Source organism: Heterodontus francisci, chromosome 2, assembly GCF_036365525.1.
Source record: "Heterodontus francisci isolate sHetFra1 chromosome 2, sHetFra1.hap1, whole genome shotgun sequence".
Taxonomy (NCBI): Eukaryota; Metazoa; Chordata; class Chondrichthyes; order Heterodontiformes; family Heterodontidae; genus Heterodontus; species Heterodontus francisci.
In genome coordinates this window covers 147697667-147714645 of record NC_090372.1, presented here as the reverse complement: position 1 = coordinate 147714645, position 16979 = coordinate 147697667, and the positions used below count along the sequence as shown (strand labels likewise).

The 16979-nt window shown below is 43.2% G+C and overlaps 1 protein-coding gene across 7 annotated transcripts in view; it reads left to right on the top strand.

Annotated features, from left to right (window-relative positions):
- The window catches only part of tbc1d5 (TBC1 domain family, member 5), a 771220-nt gene that overhangs the window by 728419 nt on the left and 25822 nt on the right, over positions 1–16979 (top strand). For all 7 annotated transcript variants that reach the window (XM_068011845.1, XM_068011853.1, XM_068011822.1 and 4 more), the window contains one exon: positions 13540–13725. In XM_068011845.1, the coding sequence (XP_067867946.1) occupies positions 13540–13725 (186 nt within the window). The remainder of the gene's footprint in view (positions 1–13539; positions 13726–16979) is intronic.

Sequence of the window (16979 nt, the reverse complement as noted above, 5' to 3'; positions counted from 1 at the left end):
TACTATTTAATGAATGAGGTACTGATGAGGAAATGGAGTTCTCCTCACAGAAGTGAGAGCCAGGAATGGACAGTAGTTCACCAGTTAGTGGTGCCACAGAGGGACCAGAGAGAAATATTGAGAAGGGCTCACGTAACTACAGTGGCTGTACATGCCAGTATACGAAAGACCAAAGCCCACATAACACAACAGTTTGACTGGCCAAAACTCCACAAAGATGTGGTGGAGTACTGCAGGAGTTGCCACATGTGCCAGGTTGAGGGGAAACCCCAACCTACAGTGTAACCTTCACCCCTAAGTCCTGTATTGGTGTTAGGAGGACCCTCCAGTAGAGGGCTGGTGGACTGTAAGGGACCCCTGCCAGGAACAAAAGGGGACAGGCAGGTACAAGGCTGTAAAAAGTGACCAAGAGGGCAGGTTAAAGGAAATCCGGGAGGAATTCCTAAACCCCTACTGTCCGGTCAGCCAACCCTGAAAATTTTGAAAAGTTGGACCCCACATCCTCCTACGCAGTCTCTAGAAGCACCCCAGTGAGTTGCTAACATCATTTACAGGAACCTGCAGAGACAACGAAAGACCTCTGGGGAGCACAGAAACCGTGAGGGTGATTCCTCACCTAGTCAAAGTGCCACAGGGGAGTACAGTGGAGTCTGCACAAATACCTGCAGGCAGGAGTGTCCCAGAGAACAAAGGGGATATTAACAAAGAATCCTCCCCCACATCAGAGAAGAAGGGAACCGCCCATCCTCTGAAGTCAAAAGCCTTTGCATGACTCAGCAAAACACTGAGAGTTCAGGATAGACCCGCCCACAACTGACTCTCTTGGAAAAAATTCCAATTTAGGGCTAATTATATCGAACTCCACCCATTCCTGCCCCCCCCCCCCCTTGGCAGACCTCAACAGGAGCAAAAACAGCAGTCATAGTCATGGCAATGGGCAAACTGAAGAAAAACTTCCCCAAAGAACCACATAGTTACTGAGATGCCAAAAAGGGGAAATTAAAGCAGCACTGGCATCAAGAAAAGACAGTTTTAGTAAGTTTTAGGATTCATGAATGAATGAGAAAAATGTATGGTTTTCTGTATCTTATATTTTTCTCTACCCTTTTAATGAAATAGCACCTTTTCTCAAATAGCATTTCAATCCCCTGGGTGTGGATGTGTCATGCAGGTCCCCACCTGCCAAGAATGAGGCACATTAATTTCACTACATGGACATTAAATTTCAAATTGTTGCTGGGAAGAAGAGAAGGCCTGTTACAAGAGGTTGCCAGGCTGGAGGGACATTTTTGCATAATAGCGAACAGTGTCTGTGGACAAAGGACCATTCCCTGACACGCACAATACGCAAAGCCAGGAGTGGTTATTCCAGTCAGTCATGTGATTACCTTGCTGGCCAGCCTCTTTCTCACCTGGTCATAACACTGGACATAAAATTCTTGCCCTGATTCGACTGGATCTCAGCAGGCAGACCATATCAGGCGAAAAATTAGCCCCTCCACCATTACCTTGACAGAGATAGTTCTTAGGGGGATGGCCTCTGGAAATTGGGTAGCCACATCCATAATGCTGAGAAGATACTGGTAGACCCCTTTTGTTTTTGGCAGAGGTCCTACACAATCCACCAGCACTCTGCCGAATGGTTCCCCAAAAGCCGAAATGGGAATTAGGAGCACAGGTTTTATTACAAGTTGGGGATTCCCCACAACCTGGCACATGTGGCAAGTTTTACAGAATTTCACCACATCCTTCTGGAGTTGTGGCCAGTAAAAATGCTGTCTTATGCAGGCTTGGGTTTTTCAGATACCGACATTTCCAGCCATTGGAATTTCATAAGCTATCCTCAACTTTTCCCTACAGTATCTCGGCGGCACCACTACCTAGTGGACCATTGTCCACTCTTCATCCGCAGGCTTGTGAGGAGGTCTCCACTTCCTCATCAGCACTTCATTCTTTAAATAGTAGCACTCTGGGACTCCCTCTGCTCCAGCTTCAGTTTGGGCAGTCTGTGCTAACGTATTTAACACTGGGTGATCTTGTTGAGCCTCAACCAAGGCAGACCTGCTTAACACTTCCTTTGGTTCCTCTAAATTCCTGAAGAAGATTTCGGATAACCAGACAGCAGGATCATCCGTCTGCAGTGCCAGTTCAGCCTCCTCTGATGGAGCTTGTTTGGCCATGGATTGGGTCACCACACAGTCAGAGAAAATGCCAAGGACCTTCTCCTGTAACAGCTCTGTCTCCTTGGCATCGTTTGGCCTCTCTAAGATCGCTGGGAAAGCTACCACATTTGCCCCCGCCAGGTCATTACCAAGGAGCTGATCGACCCCATCTACGTGTAAACTAGGGTTACTGGTCCTGAAATAAGGTTGCACTCCAGGTGCATTCGATATAAAGGTATGGGCACATACCTTCCCCCGATACTGTTCACCAACACTTTGGCATTCAGTGCACTCTCTAGGGGAAAGGTCATGCCTTTTCCTAGCAGAAGGGATTGGGTAGCCCCTGTATCTTCATTCTTAAGTGGAGGGGTATGGGGTCACTTTTCCTTTGAACACAAAATCCTGGTAACTCTCAGGGATTTTGTTAAGTTCTCCTGCACTCACAGCGGTATGTTTACAGGGCTGTACTGCTGCAGTTAGACCACAGCCTGGTCTGCTGTGCTCTCCATCAGGGCCCCTTTTCCTGCACTGGTCCAGTGTACCCTGAGTATTCCTATGGGTTTTCCCCATAACTTCCAGCAGTCAGCTCAAAGGTCACCTTCGTCATTGCAATTGAAACATACAGGTTTTCGGGCATCACTCCTGTTCTCAGCACCTTCCTTTTTGGCATGAGGAGGGCCCCCTCTGTTTCCAGATTTCCCTTCTCGCCCATGGCTGTTTATCTTCCTATCACCCTCCCATCTTCTACCCTTTTCAGGTTTTTGGAGGTGACTAGAGAAGTGTTACCCTTGAGACAAGTGCATGCGAACAAGTCATAATCATCAGCCAGGGTTGCTGCCTGTCTGGCTCTTGGAACCTTTTGTTCCTCCACATGGGTTTTTAGGGAAAGTGGAAGCGAGGTTTTGAATTCCTGGAGGAGGGTCACCGCTCTGAGGTTTTCATAGGTGGACTCCATCTTAAGCACCTGTATCCATCGGTCAAAAGTGAGTTACTTAACCCTTTCAAACTTGATGTAACTTTGTTAAGGCTGTTTTCAGAGGGTTCGGAATTTTTGGTGGTACACCTCCGGTACCAGCTCATATGCACTCAAGATAGCACTTTTGGTCATTTCATAGTTTGATGAACTCCCATCGGACAATAGTAAATAAACCTCATGGTCTTTTCCTGTTAATTTGCTTTGCTATAGCAGGGTCCAGCCCTCCATTGGCCACGTCTACTGTTTTGCAAGCTTTTCAAATGAGATGAAAATGCTTCCACATCCCCCTCATTGAACTTTGGTATCAATTGGGAGAACTTGAAGAGCTTAGCACTCAGTCCTGAGCTAGGGTTAGTTCCCTCATTAGTGGTGCCTTCACTCGGTACATTGGGTCTTCCCCTATTCAGTTCGAGCTGCCTTAACTTTCTTTCCTGCCTCTCCTGCTGGAATTCTCTTTCTTTCTCCCTTTCATGGAATTCTCTTTTTTTGAATTCTAGCTCTAGTCTTTGCTGTTCCAGCTGTATCTTGGCTAATGATATTCTGTCTGTTACAGATTCTATGCCTGTCTCTGGTTTTCAATTTCACTTTCAAAACGGTTGGCCATAAGTTTTAGGATTTCGGGTTTCCTAGCTTTTGGACAGATATTCATCTCGAAATGTCTGGCTTTACTCCTTAACTCTTCAATGGATAGGGCTTTTAAACTGTCTCAAGTTACTTCACTCTGTTCTTTGAAGGTACTGGCCTTGAATGAGGACATTTTAGTGCTCTAGCACTGAACTACAATAAAACCTGTATTAAAGTTTTTTTGTTTAATATTATTGCTAGGGATCAATTTGGTTTCCCGCTTACAATTTCTAGTTTGTCTTTGAGTTTGATCTCAGATGTAGAGCCCCCAAATTTCTGTTATGATCAGGTGAGGAGGGGTCAAAGAGCTCCCCTCTTTTCCCTCTCCTTGTTTGACCACAATAGATTTATTTCTTTTTGAAGTGGATATACTTGCCAATTCAGTGAGTTTATGTCCCATGATCATAAAAAAGTCAATCAGACATGTTTTCTGAAGTTTAACAAAGAGGTTAACTTTATTGTACTTAAACCGATCTAAGTTAAAATAATAAGATGTGCTCCAACTTTCTCTCACGCACACGCACACAAATAGGTTACAGAGTGGGGAAGGATGGATTAGTTGAATTAGAGTCCAGAGAAATAAAAAGTTGGAGGTTGGTGACTCGGCTGGCTTCAGGCTGAATTCGGTGATCGCGCAACTTACCTATGGTAGTCCTGAGGCTTGCAATTTCAAGATGTGGATGCTGATTCAGTGGTTCTCCAAGAGACAGTAATGCAGCTGATTTCCTTTGAGAGGCGGTCTCTCTGTTCTTTCCAGAAAGTTCTCTACTCTCAGTAGCTCCCCCTTAGGCTTAAGTCATGAAGCACAGTGAGCACCAATCGGTGAACAGACTAACATAATCAAACACAGATCAATTAAACCATTGAGCATTACAGTCTGCAGTAGGGAATATGCCTCGGTGCTCGTGGTCAGCAAGCAGAGTTCAAAGCTTGCAAGGTTTGAGTGGTGCGTCTCCACCAGTTTGATATTCAGGTTTTCAGCTGGTGGATTTTTTTTATTCGTTGGTGGGATGTGGGCGTCACTGGCTAGTCCAGCATTTATTGCTCATCCCTAATTGCTCTTGACCTGAGTGGCTTACTAGGCCACTCCAGAGGGCATTTAAGAGTCAGCCACATTGTTGTGGGTCTGGAGTCACATGTAGGCCAGACTGGGTAAAGACGGCAGATTTCCTTCCCTAAAGGACATTAGTGAACCAGATAGGTTTTTACAACAATCAACAATGATTTCATGGTCACCATTAGACTAGCTTTTTTTAAGTCCAGATTTATAAATTAAATTCAAATTCCTCCATCTGCCATGGTGGGATATGAACCCATGTCCCCAGAGCATTTGCCTGAGGCTCAGGGTTACTAGTCTAGTGACATTACCACTACGCCACCACCTCCCCATTAAAAAAAAAAGTCATTTGACCTAGCACGTTTTCGTGACAGCACAGAACTCAGATATTTTCTCCATTTTCGAATTCAGTTGCTGTTACAGCCTTCTGACCATTTCAAGTGTATTGTCTATTTTGGTCCTCTCCACACTTGCTTCTCAGCTCTGCAGCAATTCTGCCGGTAATGCTGCAGTTTGTCACTTGTCAGTGGGTTGTTCTGACTAACCTATAGATAAGTTTACAGACTGTTTCCGTCAAAATGAATTGTACTAATATGATGGTAGGGCTTTTCTGCACTGTAGCAATGGGGAGAATCAGAGTATTAAACATATGGAAAAACACTGCCCCCGTGGTTTTCTCCATTAATAGTGGGCATGTCCCAAAGTAGATGGAGGATGAACTGTTAAGGCTTTTAACATACATGCATGTACCTACATACATTGATCAATTGAAGGTATCACAGGTAACTGATGCACTCCACGAGTTCTACATCACTATAATTTTTTACATTTCTGCTGCCCATGTTCCAACTTGCACCAAGTGCTGTTCACCTAAATCCCCTGTGCTCGCTGACCTACATTGACTCCCAGTTAAACAACGCTTCGATTTTAAAATTCTCATCCTTGTTTTCAATCCCTTCCATAACCTCGCCCCTCCCTATCTCTGTAATCTCCTCCAGCCCCACAACCCTCCGAGATATCTGCGTTCCTCTACTTCTAGCCTCTCGAGTATCCCCGATTTTAATCACTCCACCATTGGTGGCCTTGCCTTCAGCTGCCTGTGCCCTAATCTCTAGAATTCTCTCCCTAAATCTGTCTGTCTCGCTTTCCTCCTTTAAGACCCTCTTACCTTTTTGGCCAGGCGTTTGGTCATTTGCCCTAACATATCCTTATGTGGTTCAGTATATTTTGTTTTATAACACTCCTGTGAAGTGCCTTGGGTTGTTTTATTACTTTAAAAGTGCTACATGCATGCAAGTTGTTTATGTTGTGTACTGCCTGTCTTTGTTTCCCTACTTTTTCTGTTCAACCTTTTGTTGTGTTGTGTTGGCTGTCGTTTGTTTTATTTCGTTCTGGGATGTATCACTGGCAAGGCCAGCATTTATTGCCCATCCCTATTTGTCCTTCGTGGTGGTGAGCCACCTGCAACTGGTTTGGTTTGCTCTGCCACTTCAGAGTTCAATTAAGAGTCAACCATATTGGTGTGGGTCTGGAGTCACATGTACTCTAACCGGGTAAGGACGGCAGATTTCCTCCCTGAAGGACGTTCGTGAACCAGATGGGGTTTTATGACAGTTTTATGGTCATTATTAATTAGACTAGCATTTTATTCCACATTAATTAATTGAATTTAAATTCCCCCAGCTGCCGTGGTGGGATTTGAACTCGTGTCTCCGGAACATTAGTCTGGGCCTCTGGATTACTAGTCCAGTAACATTCCCACAATGCTACCATCCCCCTTGCATGTATTGTAATTAATTCTCTATTTTTGTTCCTTTTGAATGTGATGACTACATACATACCATCCTACCGACTTCTACTTTTGTGTGGAAGCATTTGAAGTATAACTGACAGATGGCTGAGCTGTAATAATTAATGCCACAGAGTGTCATTTTTCACTGCTGTAAATGTAATATTTATTTCCAATTATTACTTTTGCCACGGGATTCAGAATAGATCTCGCTCCTAATGAATCTCTGGTTGCCTGGGCCTGACAATAAACAGATTTTTTTCTAAATACATATTAGTACATTAATTTCATCGTGTTAGCATAAATTTCTGATTTCTGGTCAAAGCTTAAAAGAAAGTATTTGCTCCCATTTTAGTGCACTGAATTGAATATGTGTTTATTTGTGACACAAGTGTTGATCATGAAGCAAAGAAGATAATCCATTAACCTTTCAGGATTATGTATATCTACGTTACTAAACGTATTTTAGACGCATTTATAGGCATTCTCAGATGGAAGTAAATTTTTATTGCAACAAAATGATATATATGCGGCACAGGGGCGCAGTGGTTAGCACCGCAGCCTCACAGCTCCACCGACCCGGGATCGTTTCTGGCTACTGCCTATGCGGAGTTTGCAAGTTCTCCCTGTGACCGCGTGGGTTTCCGCCGGGTGCTCCGGTTTCCTCCCACAGCCAAAGACTTGCAGGTTGTTAGGTAAATTGGCCATTGTAAATTGCCCCTAGTGTAGGTAAGTGGTAGGAGAATGGTGGGGATGTGGTAGGGAATGTAGGATTAATATAAATGGGTGGTTGTTGGTTGGCACAGACTCGATGGGCCGAAGGGCCTGTTTCAGTGCTGTATCACTCTATGGCTCTATATGAACAAAGGCTGCTTTTCTCCAATTTTAACCTCCCTTCTAAAGGAAAAGGCACATCTGGATATTTTCCCAGTTCAATGTCATCCAAATATGAATCATCTGAGATTATTCCTTTAGATTTGATGCTTATGTATATTCAGTGTGACTAATGCAGTGCGTTACAGTTACAACAGTCTGCCTGTAATTGCACAGATTTCATAGCTATTTATTAATAGTGGCGCATCTGTATCCGTTAGTGTAATGCCTAAGTATTAATCATTACAGATGAAGTGACTCGCAATCTGTTTTAAAAGTAGTTACTGCAATTACTAGTAAGGTCATTCTTGTTTTTCACTTGTACAAATTCTGCCAAACATGTCTGAGGCTTTGCTTTACCAATAACAATTCCATTACACTTAGATTGTAATTTGAAACAAAACCAAGTCTATTTTTAGTCTGTACTCTTACTGTAGATTATTGTTCACCCACCAAAGAAAGCTGTATTGCACAAGAGAATGAATACTACATGCAGCTTGTCACATAGGGGGTAATTAAAAACAATAGCTGAATAAGTGCTAAATTGAAGTTCTAGAACACATATTTCCAAAGATATTCTGGGCTATATGTAGCATTGTGTTGCATAGGTTCATAGCATGAAAAACTATGAGAAAAGAATAAGGAAGGAATACATACCTTACTACCACAGTCAGTTGGTCAGTACTAGAAAATATATATAAAAAAACTTATTTATTTGACATTAACCATTTGTTTCAAGTATATTATATTGTTGGTTTTAATTAATGTTACAGTGATTCAAACACAGGTAGTTTCAGGGATAGTTACTTGTATTTAGATTGCACCAGTGCTGGAACCCACTTGGAAATACTAGCAAGGTATATGTGATAAGATACAGAGAGGTGATTGGGTGAGAGATGAGGAAGAAAAGCAGACACATAGAAAAAAGGGAGACCTGGTGGCTGTCTGTTAAAGATAGTAGAGAGATACAAGTAAATATATATAATTTCTATAATAATCTCTTGTGTGCCTTGCCTTTAAACAGTGAACTGGAAAGGAAATTAAAGAAAATACCACAGTTCGCACCAGATACTATCTCCATGCGCAACTGGATGAGATATAGCGAACCAAATCTGATAGCTAAGAACAATCCCACAACATCACAAAATAATGCAAGTTAGCAGTTTTGCTAGTTCTAGGGTCAAAAACTGAAAATGGATTTTTATTTGTGTAAAGTAACTAAATGTGGAAACCATGGTTCGTTTAAAAAAGCAGCTCTGGTTCATAATTCCAAAAGCCTTTCTCATATAGGAGGCTTAGTGGGTTGAGTAATAAAAACAGAAAGTGCTGGAAATACTCAACAGGTCATGCAGCATCTGTGGAGAGAGAAGCAGAGTTAACATTTCAGGTCAGTGACTTTTCAACAGAACGGATTAGTGGGTTTAGATTTGTGAAAAGGCAAAGTGCAGTGGGGAAGCAAAAAGGGAGGTTAGAAGGGCTAAAAGAAAAATGTAAAAAGGCTGGTAGATCATATTAAATGGGCTTTTGTAAGCATATAAAAAGTACAGTATTAGTAAAGAGAGGGTAGAACAGCTCAGGGATGAAGAAGAATCTCTAATTTTTGAGGATAAAGTTATGGAGGAAATACTGGACCAGATTTGCTGTAGCAGAGCATCTAACAGCATCTGCTGTTAGTTAGACATGCCCCTGCAGCCTTCTGCAGAAAAAGAAATTGCCCACAACGTTGTTGAAAGTGTAAGCTGATAGCTGAGCAGTGGAGGAAACAGGACATCTGGGACCTGAATGAACAGGGGAACCAACAGGGTATCTCCAAAACCAATGAGATTTGAGGATTGGGAAAGACACACAAGAAGGACTGAGCAGGAGGGTGATTTTGCTGTCAAAATAACTGTGAAGCGAATGGTGTTCGCGTTTATTTGTGCGTAATTGTTACAGCAACTTCAGGCTAGAAGCAGATGCGCAATTAAATGCCAACTGCAAAGGTTGCTATCCAAATTGTGCCACTCCACTGTTAGCTTTGCAAAAATAATGCATGGTAAGCACAGCAGAAAAAGTTAAGTCTAGCCATTACAAGCCTAAGTATCCTTTTAATGGCATGATAATTATTAATTACTGCCAGTCAACCCCTCTGGTACAAACAATGGCTATTAGAAGTGTGGAGTCCTGATCCCTCAGGTTTTAATTGTTGGATGTCAGTTTTATTGTAAACATTAAATGTTTTGGCTTTCCTTTGTCTCTTTCTTTCTCTTAATCCATCCATCTTTCCCTCTCTATTTTTCTTTCTGTACCTGATTTGACATTGAATTCGCCCACTCTAATTTAGACTTCCTTCTCAGTCCTTCTGCTGTTTATTTCTCAATCCTTCAATCTGATTGGTTAAGGAGATGCCCTGCTGCTTGCCCTGTTCACTTAGGTCCCAGATACCCACTTTCCCTTGTGTGCCATTATCAGCTCAAACTTTCAGCAACTTAGTGGGCAATAAAGATTGAGGTGAAGCATGCAAGGGCAAGTCTAACTAATGGCAGAGGACATTAGATGCCCTGCTCGAGCAAAGTCTGGCCCACTGTCAAATCTGATACAGGAAGGGAAATGAAGAGAGAGAAAAGAATATTGGATTGAGTGAAAGAGAAAAAAGAGACAGAAAAGTAGGAAGAAAATTTTAATTACAGATTTGACATTTTTAAAATTTTTAAGAAAAAATCAAACCTGAGAAATGAGACTCCAAACTTGAAATAATTAATTTTTAGCATCATGTAGCTTGATTGGCCATCATTAATACTTATCATGTTGCTAAAAGGGTACTTATACAAGACTTGACTTTCTGTGGCAAGTTTAATGGGCAAATAAAGCAAGTTCCTAAAAAGTAAAATGGGGAGGTTAAGGGTAAGATGCTGTTTTTGCGAAACTAACAGCAGAGTGGTGCAACTTTTGGATGTTTACATCTAACCTTCTGCTTCTCACCTGAAGCTGTTGTACCATTTATTCATTTTTTAAAAACGGTGAGCACCATTAACCTTGACATTATTTTGACAGCATTTTGGCTTGTTATTGATTAAATATTTAGCTTTTTTAAAAGAAAGGTGGAAGGGAGAATGCATTTGTACTAAGGAATGATGGGGAACTGTTGTTATATGTAACTTCAGAAAAGGAATTCTCTCCTTGGAACAGAGGAGGCTGGGTGAGATTTGATTGAAATGTACAACATTATGAGGGGCCTGGATAGAGTGGATGTGAAGGGCCTATTTACCTTAGCAGAGAGGTAAAGTGATTAGGGGCATAGATTTAAAGTGATTGGTAGAAAGATTAGAAGGGAGATGAGGAAGAATTTTTTCACCCAGAGGGTGGTGGGGGTCTGGAACTCACTGCCTGAAAAGGTAGTAGAAGCAGAAACCCTCCACCCATTTAAAATGTGTCTGAATATGCACCTCAAGTGCCATAACCTGCAGGCCTACGGACCAAATGCTGGAGGTGGGATTAGGCTGGGTGGCTCGTTCTTCGGGCGGCGCAGATGTGAAGGGCCAAGTGGCCTCTTTCTGTGCCTTAAACTTTCTATGATTATTTCTGTGATTCTGAAAAGCAGGACTCAAGCTGGATAAGTCACATAATCCTGGGCTGTTGGTAGAAAGTACTTGCATCGTTACCTAGACTATTTCTGTTAGAGCAGAAAAGGCTGCCATTTTGTTTGCCCCCACCCCGCCTCCATGCCTGCCTCCAATGGGAGCACAAAATTCTGCCCAAGAACTAACCATCCCAGACTATTAAATGTGTTCAAGTATAATTTCTAATTACGTTTTATAGGGATTATATAGCTGTATGTGTCCTCTCGTTGTTTCTAAACTATTCTTGCCTGCCGCATTAATTAGCTGTGCAACTAGCTGAGCTTTGCAGCATGAATCTTTCCTACATACTACATTAATATGAAGCCATACATGATTATATATGACCTGTTCCACACTCTGCGTAACTGGAATAATACAGAGCATTTACAAGTGAAGAAGTTGCTACTTTGTCTAGGCTGGAATTAAGCTCTAATCACAATAATTAAAACCCTTCCTGGCATTTTTGGCCTCCTGTCTTCTGAATTCAGATGGAACTCCCATATCTCCATTGCTAAAGTTTAAAAAAACTTTTTCTTTTCAACAAACTTTCTGTAAAAATCCATGTCCATCTAAGGCTCAGTGCTGTTTCCATAGGTGGGGAGATTCTTCTGGTACTACCTGCCTTACACCCCTGGACAGGATAGAAGAGAAAGCTAGTCTGATGATCATCCCTCTGTCACATCTAGCCTCCAACCTCTTTCTATCACAAACCTTTTTCTCTTTTCAGTATTTTACTAACACTAATATGATTTTGAATTTTGCCATCTTGTTTCCCCTGAACTCCAGATATGCTGCTCTTCCTGTGCTGGAATCGAGATTGGGTTGTACTGCCTCTTCTTCAAAGCATTTTTCCAGGATGTCAATCATTTTTTCCTGCTGAACTGAACACCATTACTTTCCTTTCCTACGACAATTTACAGGTTTTTAAAACATAAACTTGTCATCACTTACCTCCACTTCATGATTTATCTCCTCACTGTTGCTGATGTCCTGTACTAAGGACAACAGCCCCAGAATTGCTTAAAAGAAGATGGACAGGATGGTGTTGAAGTATTTTTGTTCTTTTTCAGCTCAAAAGAGGGTAGCCAGAGCTGTTGTAGATTTCAAAATCAGATGGGTGGTATAATTGTAATTATTTTCATGCTTCTCAATTAACATCATACGTATAATGATAAACTAAAATTTAAAAATATTGTGTAGCTAAAATAAAAGCAAAATACTGCAGATGCTGTAAATCTGAAATAAAAACAGAAAGTGCTGAAAATACTCAGCAGGTCTGGCAGCAGCTGTGGAGAGAGAAGCAGAGTTAACATTTCAGGTCTGTGACCTTTCATCAGAACTTTTCATCACAAATAATATTGTGTACCTGTTGCTTTGTATGTCTTTGGTAGAAAGGAAGGTATATATATATATATTGCTATATACATGTTTTAACATGAAGGTCACATATGTAAGATATTGATGATCTGGACAGATGGGCAGAAAAGTGGCAAATGGAATTCAACCTGGAGAAGTGTGAGGTGATGCATTTGGGGAGGTCAAACAAGGCAAAGGAATACATGATTAATGGGAAAATACTGAGAAGTGTAGAGGAAGTGAGGGTCCTTGGAGTGAATGTCCACAGATTCCTGAAGGTAGCAGGACAGGTCGATAAGGTGGTTAAGAAGGCATATGGAATCCTTTCCTTTATTAGCCCAGGTATAGAATATAAGAGCAGGGAGGTTATGCTGGAACTGTATAACTCATTGGTTAGGCTGAGTACTGTGTGCAGTTCTGGTCACCTCATTACTGAAAGGATGTAATTCCACTATAGAGGGTACAGAGGAGATTTACGAAGATGTTGCCAGGACTGAAAAAATGCAGCTATGAGGAAAGATTGGATAGGCTGGGGTTGTTCTCCTTGGAACAGAGTAGGCTGAGGGGAGATCTGATTGAAATGTACAAATTTTAAGGGGCCTGAATAGAGTGGAGGTGAAGGGTCTATTCACCTTAGCAGAGAGGTCAGTGACGAGGGGGCATAGATTTAAAGTGATTAGTCGAAAGATTAGAGAGGAGCTGAGGAAAAGCTTTTTCATCCAGAGGGTGGTGGGGGTCTGGAACTCTTTGCCTGAAAGGATAGTTGAGGCAGAGACCCTGAACTCATTCAGAAGGAGTCTGGATGTGCACCTCAAGTGCCATAATCTGCAGGGCTACGGACCAAATGCTGGAAGGTGGGATTAGAATAGGTGGCTCATTTTTCGGCCGGCACAAGCACAAAGGGCCAAGTGGCCTCTTTCTGTGCCTTAAACTTTCTATTATTCTATGATATATATAATTGTTTTTTAATTCAAATAACTGCCAAGTGCCTGTTTCCATGTCATGTTTCTGTGTATTTTCAAACCGCTTCGTTTGCTTTGGAAATTCTTGTTTCGCTTTGTTTTCTTAGAAAACTGACCATTCATTATCTTAAATACAAACAGATTAAAGACATTCTGAAAGGATCTCTGCGGTTTAACCAGAGCCAGCTGGAAGCAGAGGAAAATGAAGAGATTACAATAGCAGATAACCATTACTGTTCCAGTAGTCGAGGAGAAGGTGCAGAAGGTGAGAGCAAAAAGCTGCTGAATGCTGACAGGGAGATGAGAGCCACCATGAAAACAGAAGAGGTAAATCCATTCAAATATCTAGAGTTTGGTAATGGACAGCTTTGTTGAAAAGGTCAAACCTAACCTAAATGACTAAGCATTGGAAGGTGCTACCTATAAATGTCAAAAGATAAATTCAGCTTCAGTTCTGTGTTTAAACTGAAAATAATATACCCTGTTTTGGGGAGATGTAAAGCTTTTATTTTATATTTTGAAATCGATTCCTAACTATTTATGGTTTAATTTATGTGTGCAGTAAAATCTTTCTCTGTGCAATATGTGTTTTAAAAGCGTTGCAGTGTCGTTTGTTTAACATATGAAGTGAACCTGTCGTTTTCTGGCAGCTGAACACATTGATTGCTATCTGTCAATGAAGTACCTGTGGTTTAGATTTTCACTAAGTGAAGCCAGTCTTTGGCATCAATCCTAAAGGAAACTCTTAAAAATGGTGTGCTGTCTTGAAGGGATTGCAGAGTCAGATCATAACAGCTGATATGTTAGTAAATGGCTCAATCCATGACAGCAGAGATATCAATAATAATTTGGATTGTTGAAAAGAATGAATGACAGTTTCGTATTTTAACGTAACTTTAGTGAGGAGCTTAATGTTCATTGCCGTATTGTGGCTCAAATACACTGTAGGCATCATATAGCCCCATCCCCTCCCATTGTAGAAGAATTGTACATTTAAATTAAAAATGTATCCTTTGACTTGTCTCATCGTTAATTCCCCTTTCTTTGCTTACAGTGTTAAAAGTTTTTTTTATTCATTCCCCTATTCACTGCAAATATTGTCATTAAAATTGGAAAAATCTTAAAACACTGACATTATACATCCTTGCAGAAGTCAAAAATGTCTTTCATCCTATAATGCATGAACAACGAACCCCAGAAACACTGGCCAGCAGGAGCAAGATTGGAGGTGTGATGGGGCCAAAAAAATTGAGAGGGGACGCGCTCGCCCGGAAACCCAACTTCCTGATGTTGGTTCCAGATTTTGTCAGCGGCAGGAAAGCTGCAAGTTGCCGCTACTACGCAGCAGGACTGCAATTTGAATTGCTGAACAGTTGGTTAGATGCATTTTCTTTGAATTGAAGCTTATTTTATGGGGGTGGGGGGAGGGTTCCAATTTAGTCAGCGGTGCACAGGAATCACATGCCTTCAGATCCCTGGCCGTTTAAAGGTGGCAGCAAGGCCTCAGTGCCGTCGTAGGAAGGCAACCATGGTGAACAATGGATAGGGGAAGGGGGGAGCGGAAGCTATTGTTGGCCTGCGGTGCTGGGCTCACAACAAGGTTCGGCACAGTCTTGGGTGCTAGGTTCTCTCTGATGTGCTCACGCACAGCATGGGGGTTCACAAATACTGGGCGTATGAGACCCATGCCACCTGGTCTCTGGCCCTCCCATGCGCTGGAGATGTGATCTTGCCTTTGCAGCTTCCCCTTGCTAGTTTCCTCTGAAGATGCAATAATGCCCTCCGTGCCCACCCTTGCAGGGAAGGAGGGCCATTATCGAGCTGGGCATGCCAGTAAAGCTCAAATAGGGGCGTGGCAGCAGCTGGCCACACCAAGAAGCACCTATCCACACCAGAGAGTGTACCCAACCTCCCTCAATTACTTGCAAATGTCCAAGTGGCAATGTCAGCAAAGACCACGGCTGTCCTGGGAGGCCGTCACAGACTTATGCGCCATGCTGCAACCCGTGGGCTTCGATGGACACCCAATGCCCATGGCCCTGGAGATCACAGTAGCACTCAACTTCATAGTGTCTCACTCTTTGCTGGGATCCACTGGAGACACATGTGGGGTCTCCCAGGAAGTAGCCTATCACTGGATCAAGGCGGTGACCAATGCCTTATTCAAGAGGTCCGGCAACTGTGTGTGATACTGAACCAAACTGAACCCGGCAGTCAGGCAGAGAGGACCACTGGATTCAGGGCCATCGCTGGATACTCTAGGTACAAGGTGCCTTCAATTGCATGCATGTGACCATCAAGGCTCCCACAGAGCAGCCAGGAGCCAGCAGCTTTCACCAACAGGAAGGGCTTCCATTCCATCAACATACAACTAGTCTGCAACCACCAGAAGCGCATCCTGCGGGTGTGTGCCTGCTTCCCAGGAATCAGCCACGACGCCAACATACTTCGACAGTCCCAGGTGCCACAGCTTTTCTGGCTGCCCCTTCACCTTTAGGGATGGATTCTCGGGGATAAGGGCTACCCATTGAAGACATAGCTACTCATCCCTGTGAGGAACCCTCGCAATGCAGCAGAGGAGAGGTACAACATCTGCCACAGGTGCACCTGAGTGACCGTCGAGTAATGCCGGGCCATTGGGCTGCTGAAGTTGAGATTCCGATGCCTTGATCGATCCACTGTAGTATGTCCCAATGAGGGTCTCATGCATAGTAGTGGTCTGCTGTGCTCTGCGCAATCTAGCACTGCGGAAGGGAGAAGCCTTGCAAGAAGAGGACATGATTGATTGCCAGTACTCATCCGATGAGGAGGCTTCTGAGTAGGCAGCGTTGGATCTTGAACCCCTTGCACCTGAGGCCAGAGCCATTGAGAGATGCACAAGGAAGGCACGGGACAATCTCAATTATACCCAGTTCCTGCCACCATGATGGCCTCTCAAAGTGAACTCCATAAAAAAGACTCACCTCACTGTATTCCACCTGGCGCCTCCTTCCTATAGCACTCCAGTGCCTAGCACCCAGTTTCACCATGCGCTTTGACACATCTGACCAAATGCAGCCTGTGCCTATGCTGGCAGCCCATTGAGGGAACAAGGGTAAAGGTTGCATCTGGCAAGGGATCAATGAAAGCATGAATCATTTATAACAATGATTTTGACCTTCATTTATTTACACTATTGCAGCAACCAATGACAAGGCCAAAGGTAATGCACCTGTGAAACCCCAAGTGCGTCCACATTCTTAACATGCTTTTGTGGTGCTTCTACGTGGGGTGCGACCCCCTGTGCTGGCAGCTGAGGTGAAGGCAGGTTGCTAAATGTGCTGTCCTTTGGCAGGCGTCCTCTGGCTGCCTGAAGCCTGGAGGGCCCCGGATGGCTGAGGTGTTCCTGCACAGGTGCAGGAGCCTTCTCAGTCGTCGCAGCTACTAGAGTTGGGGTCACTGACAGTGGGGCTGAGGAGCGGTTGCTTCCACTTGTAGTGTCCTGAGGATAGTCCCCAGATGTAGAGGGCAGCCTCTCCTCCTTCTCAACGCTTGTTTAATCTTCCCTGCTCAGTTGAGAAGGACAGACTCCAGGCTGGCTC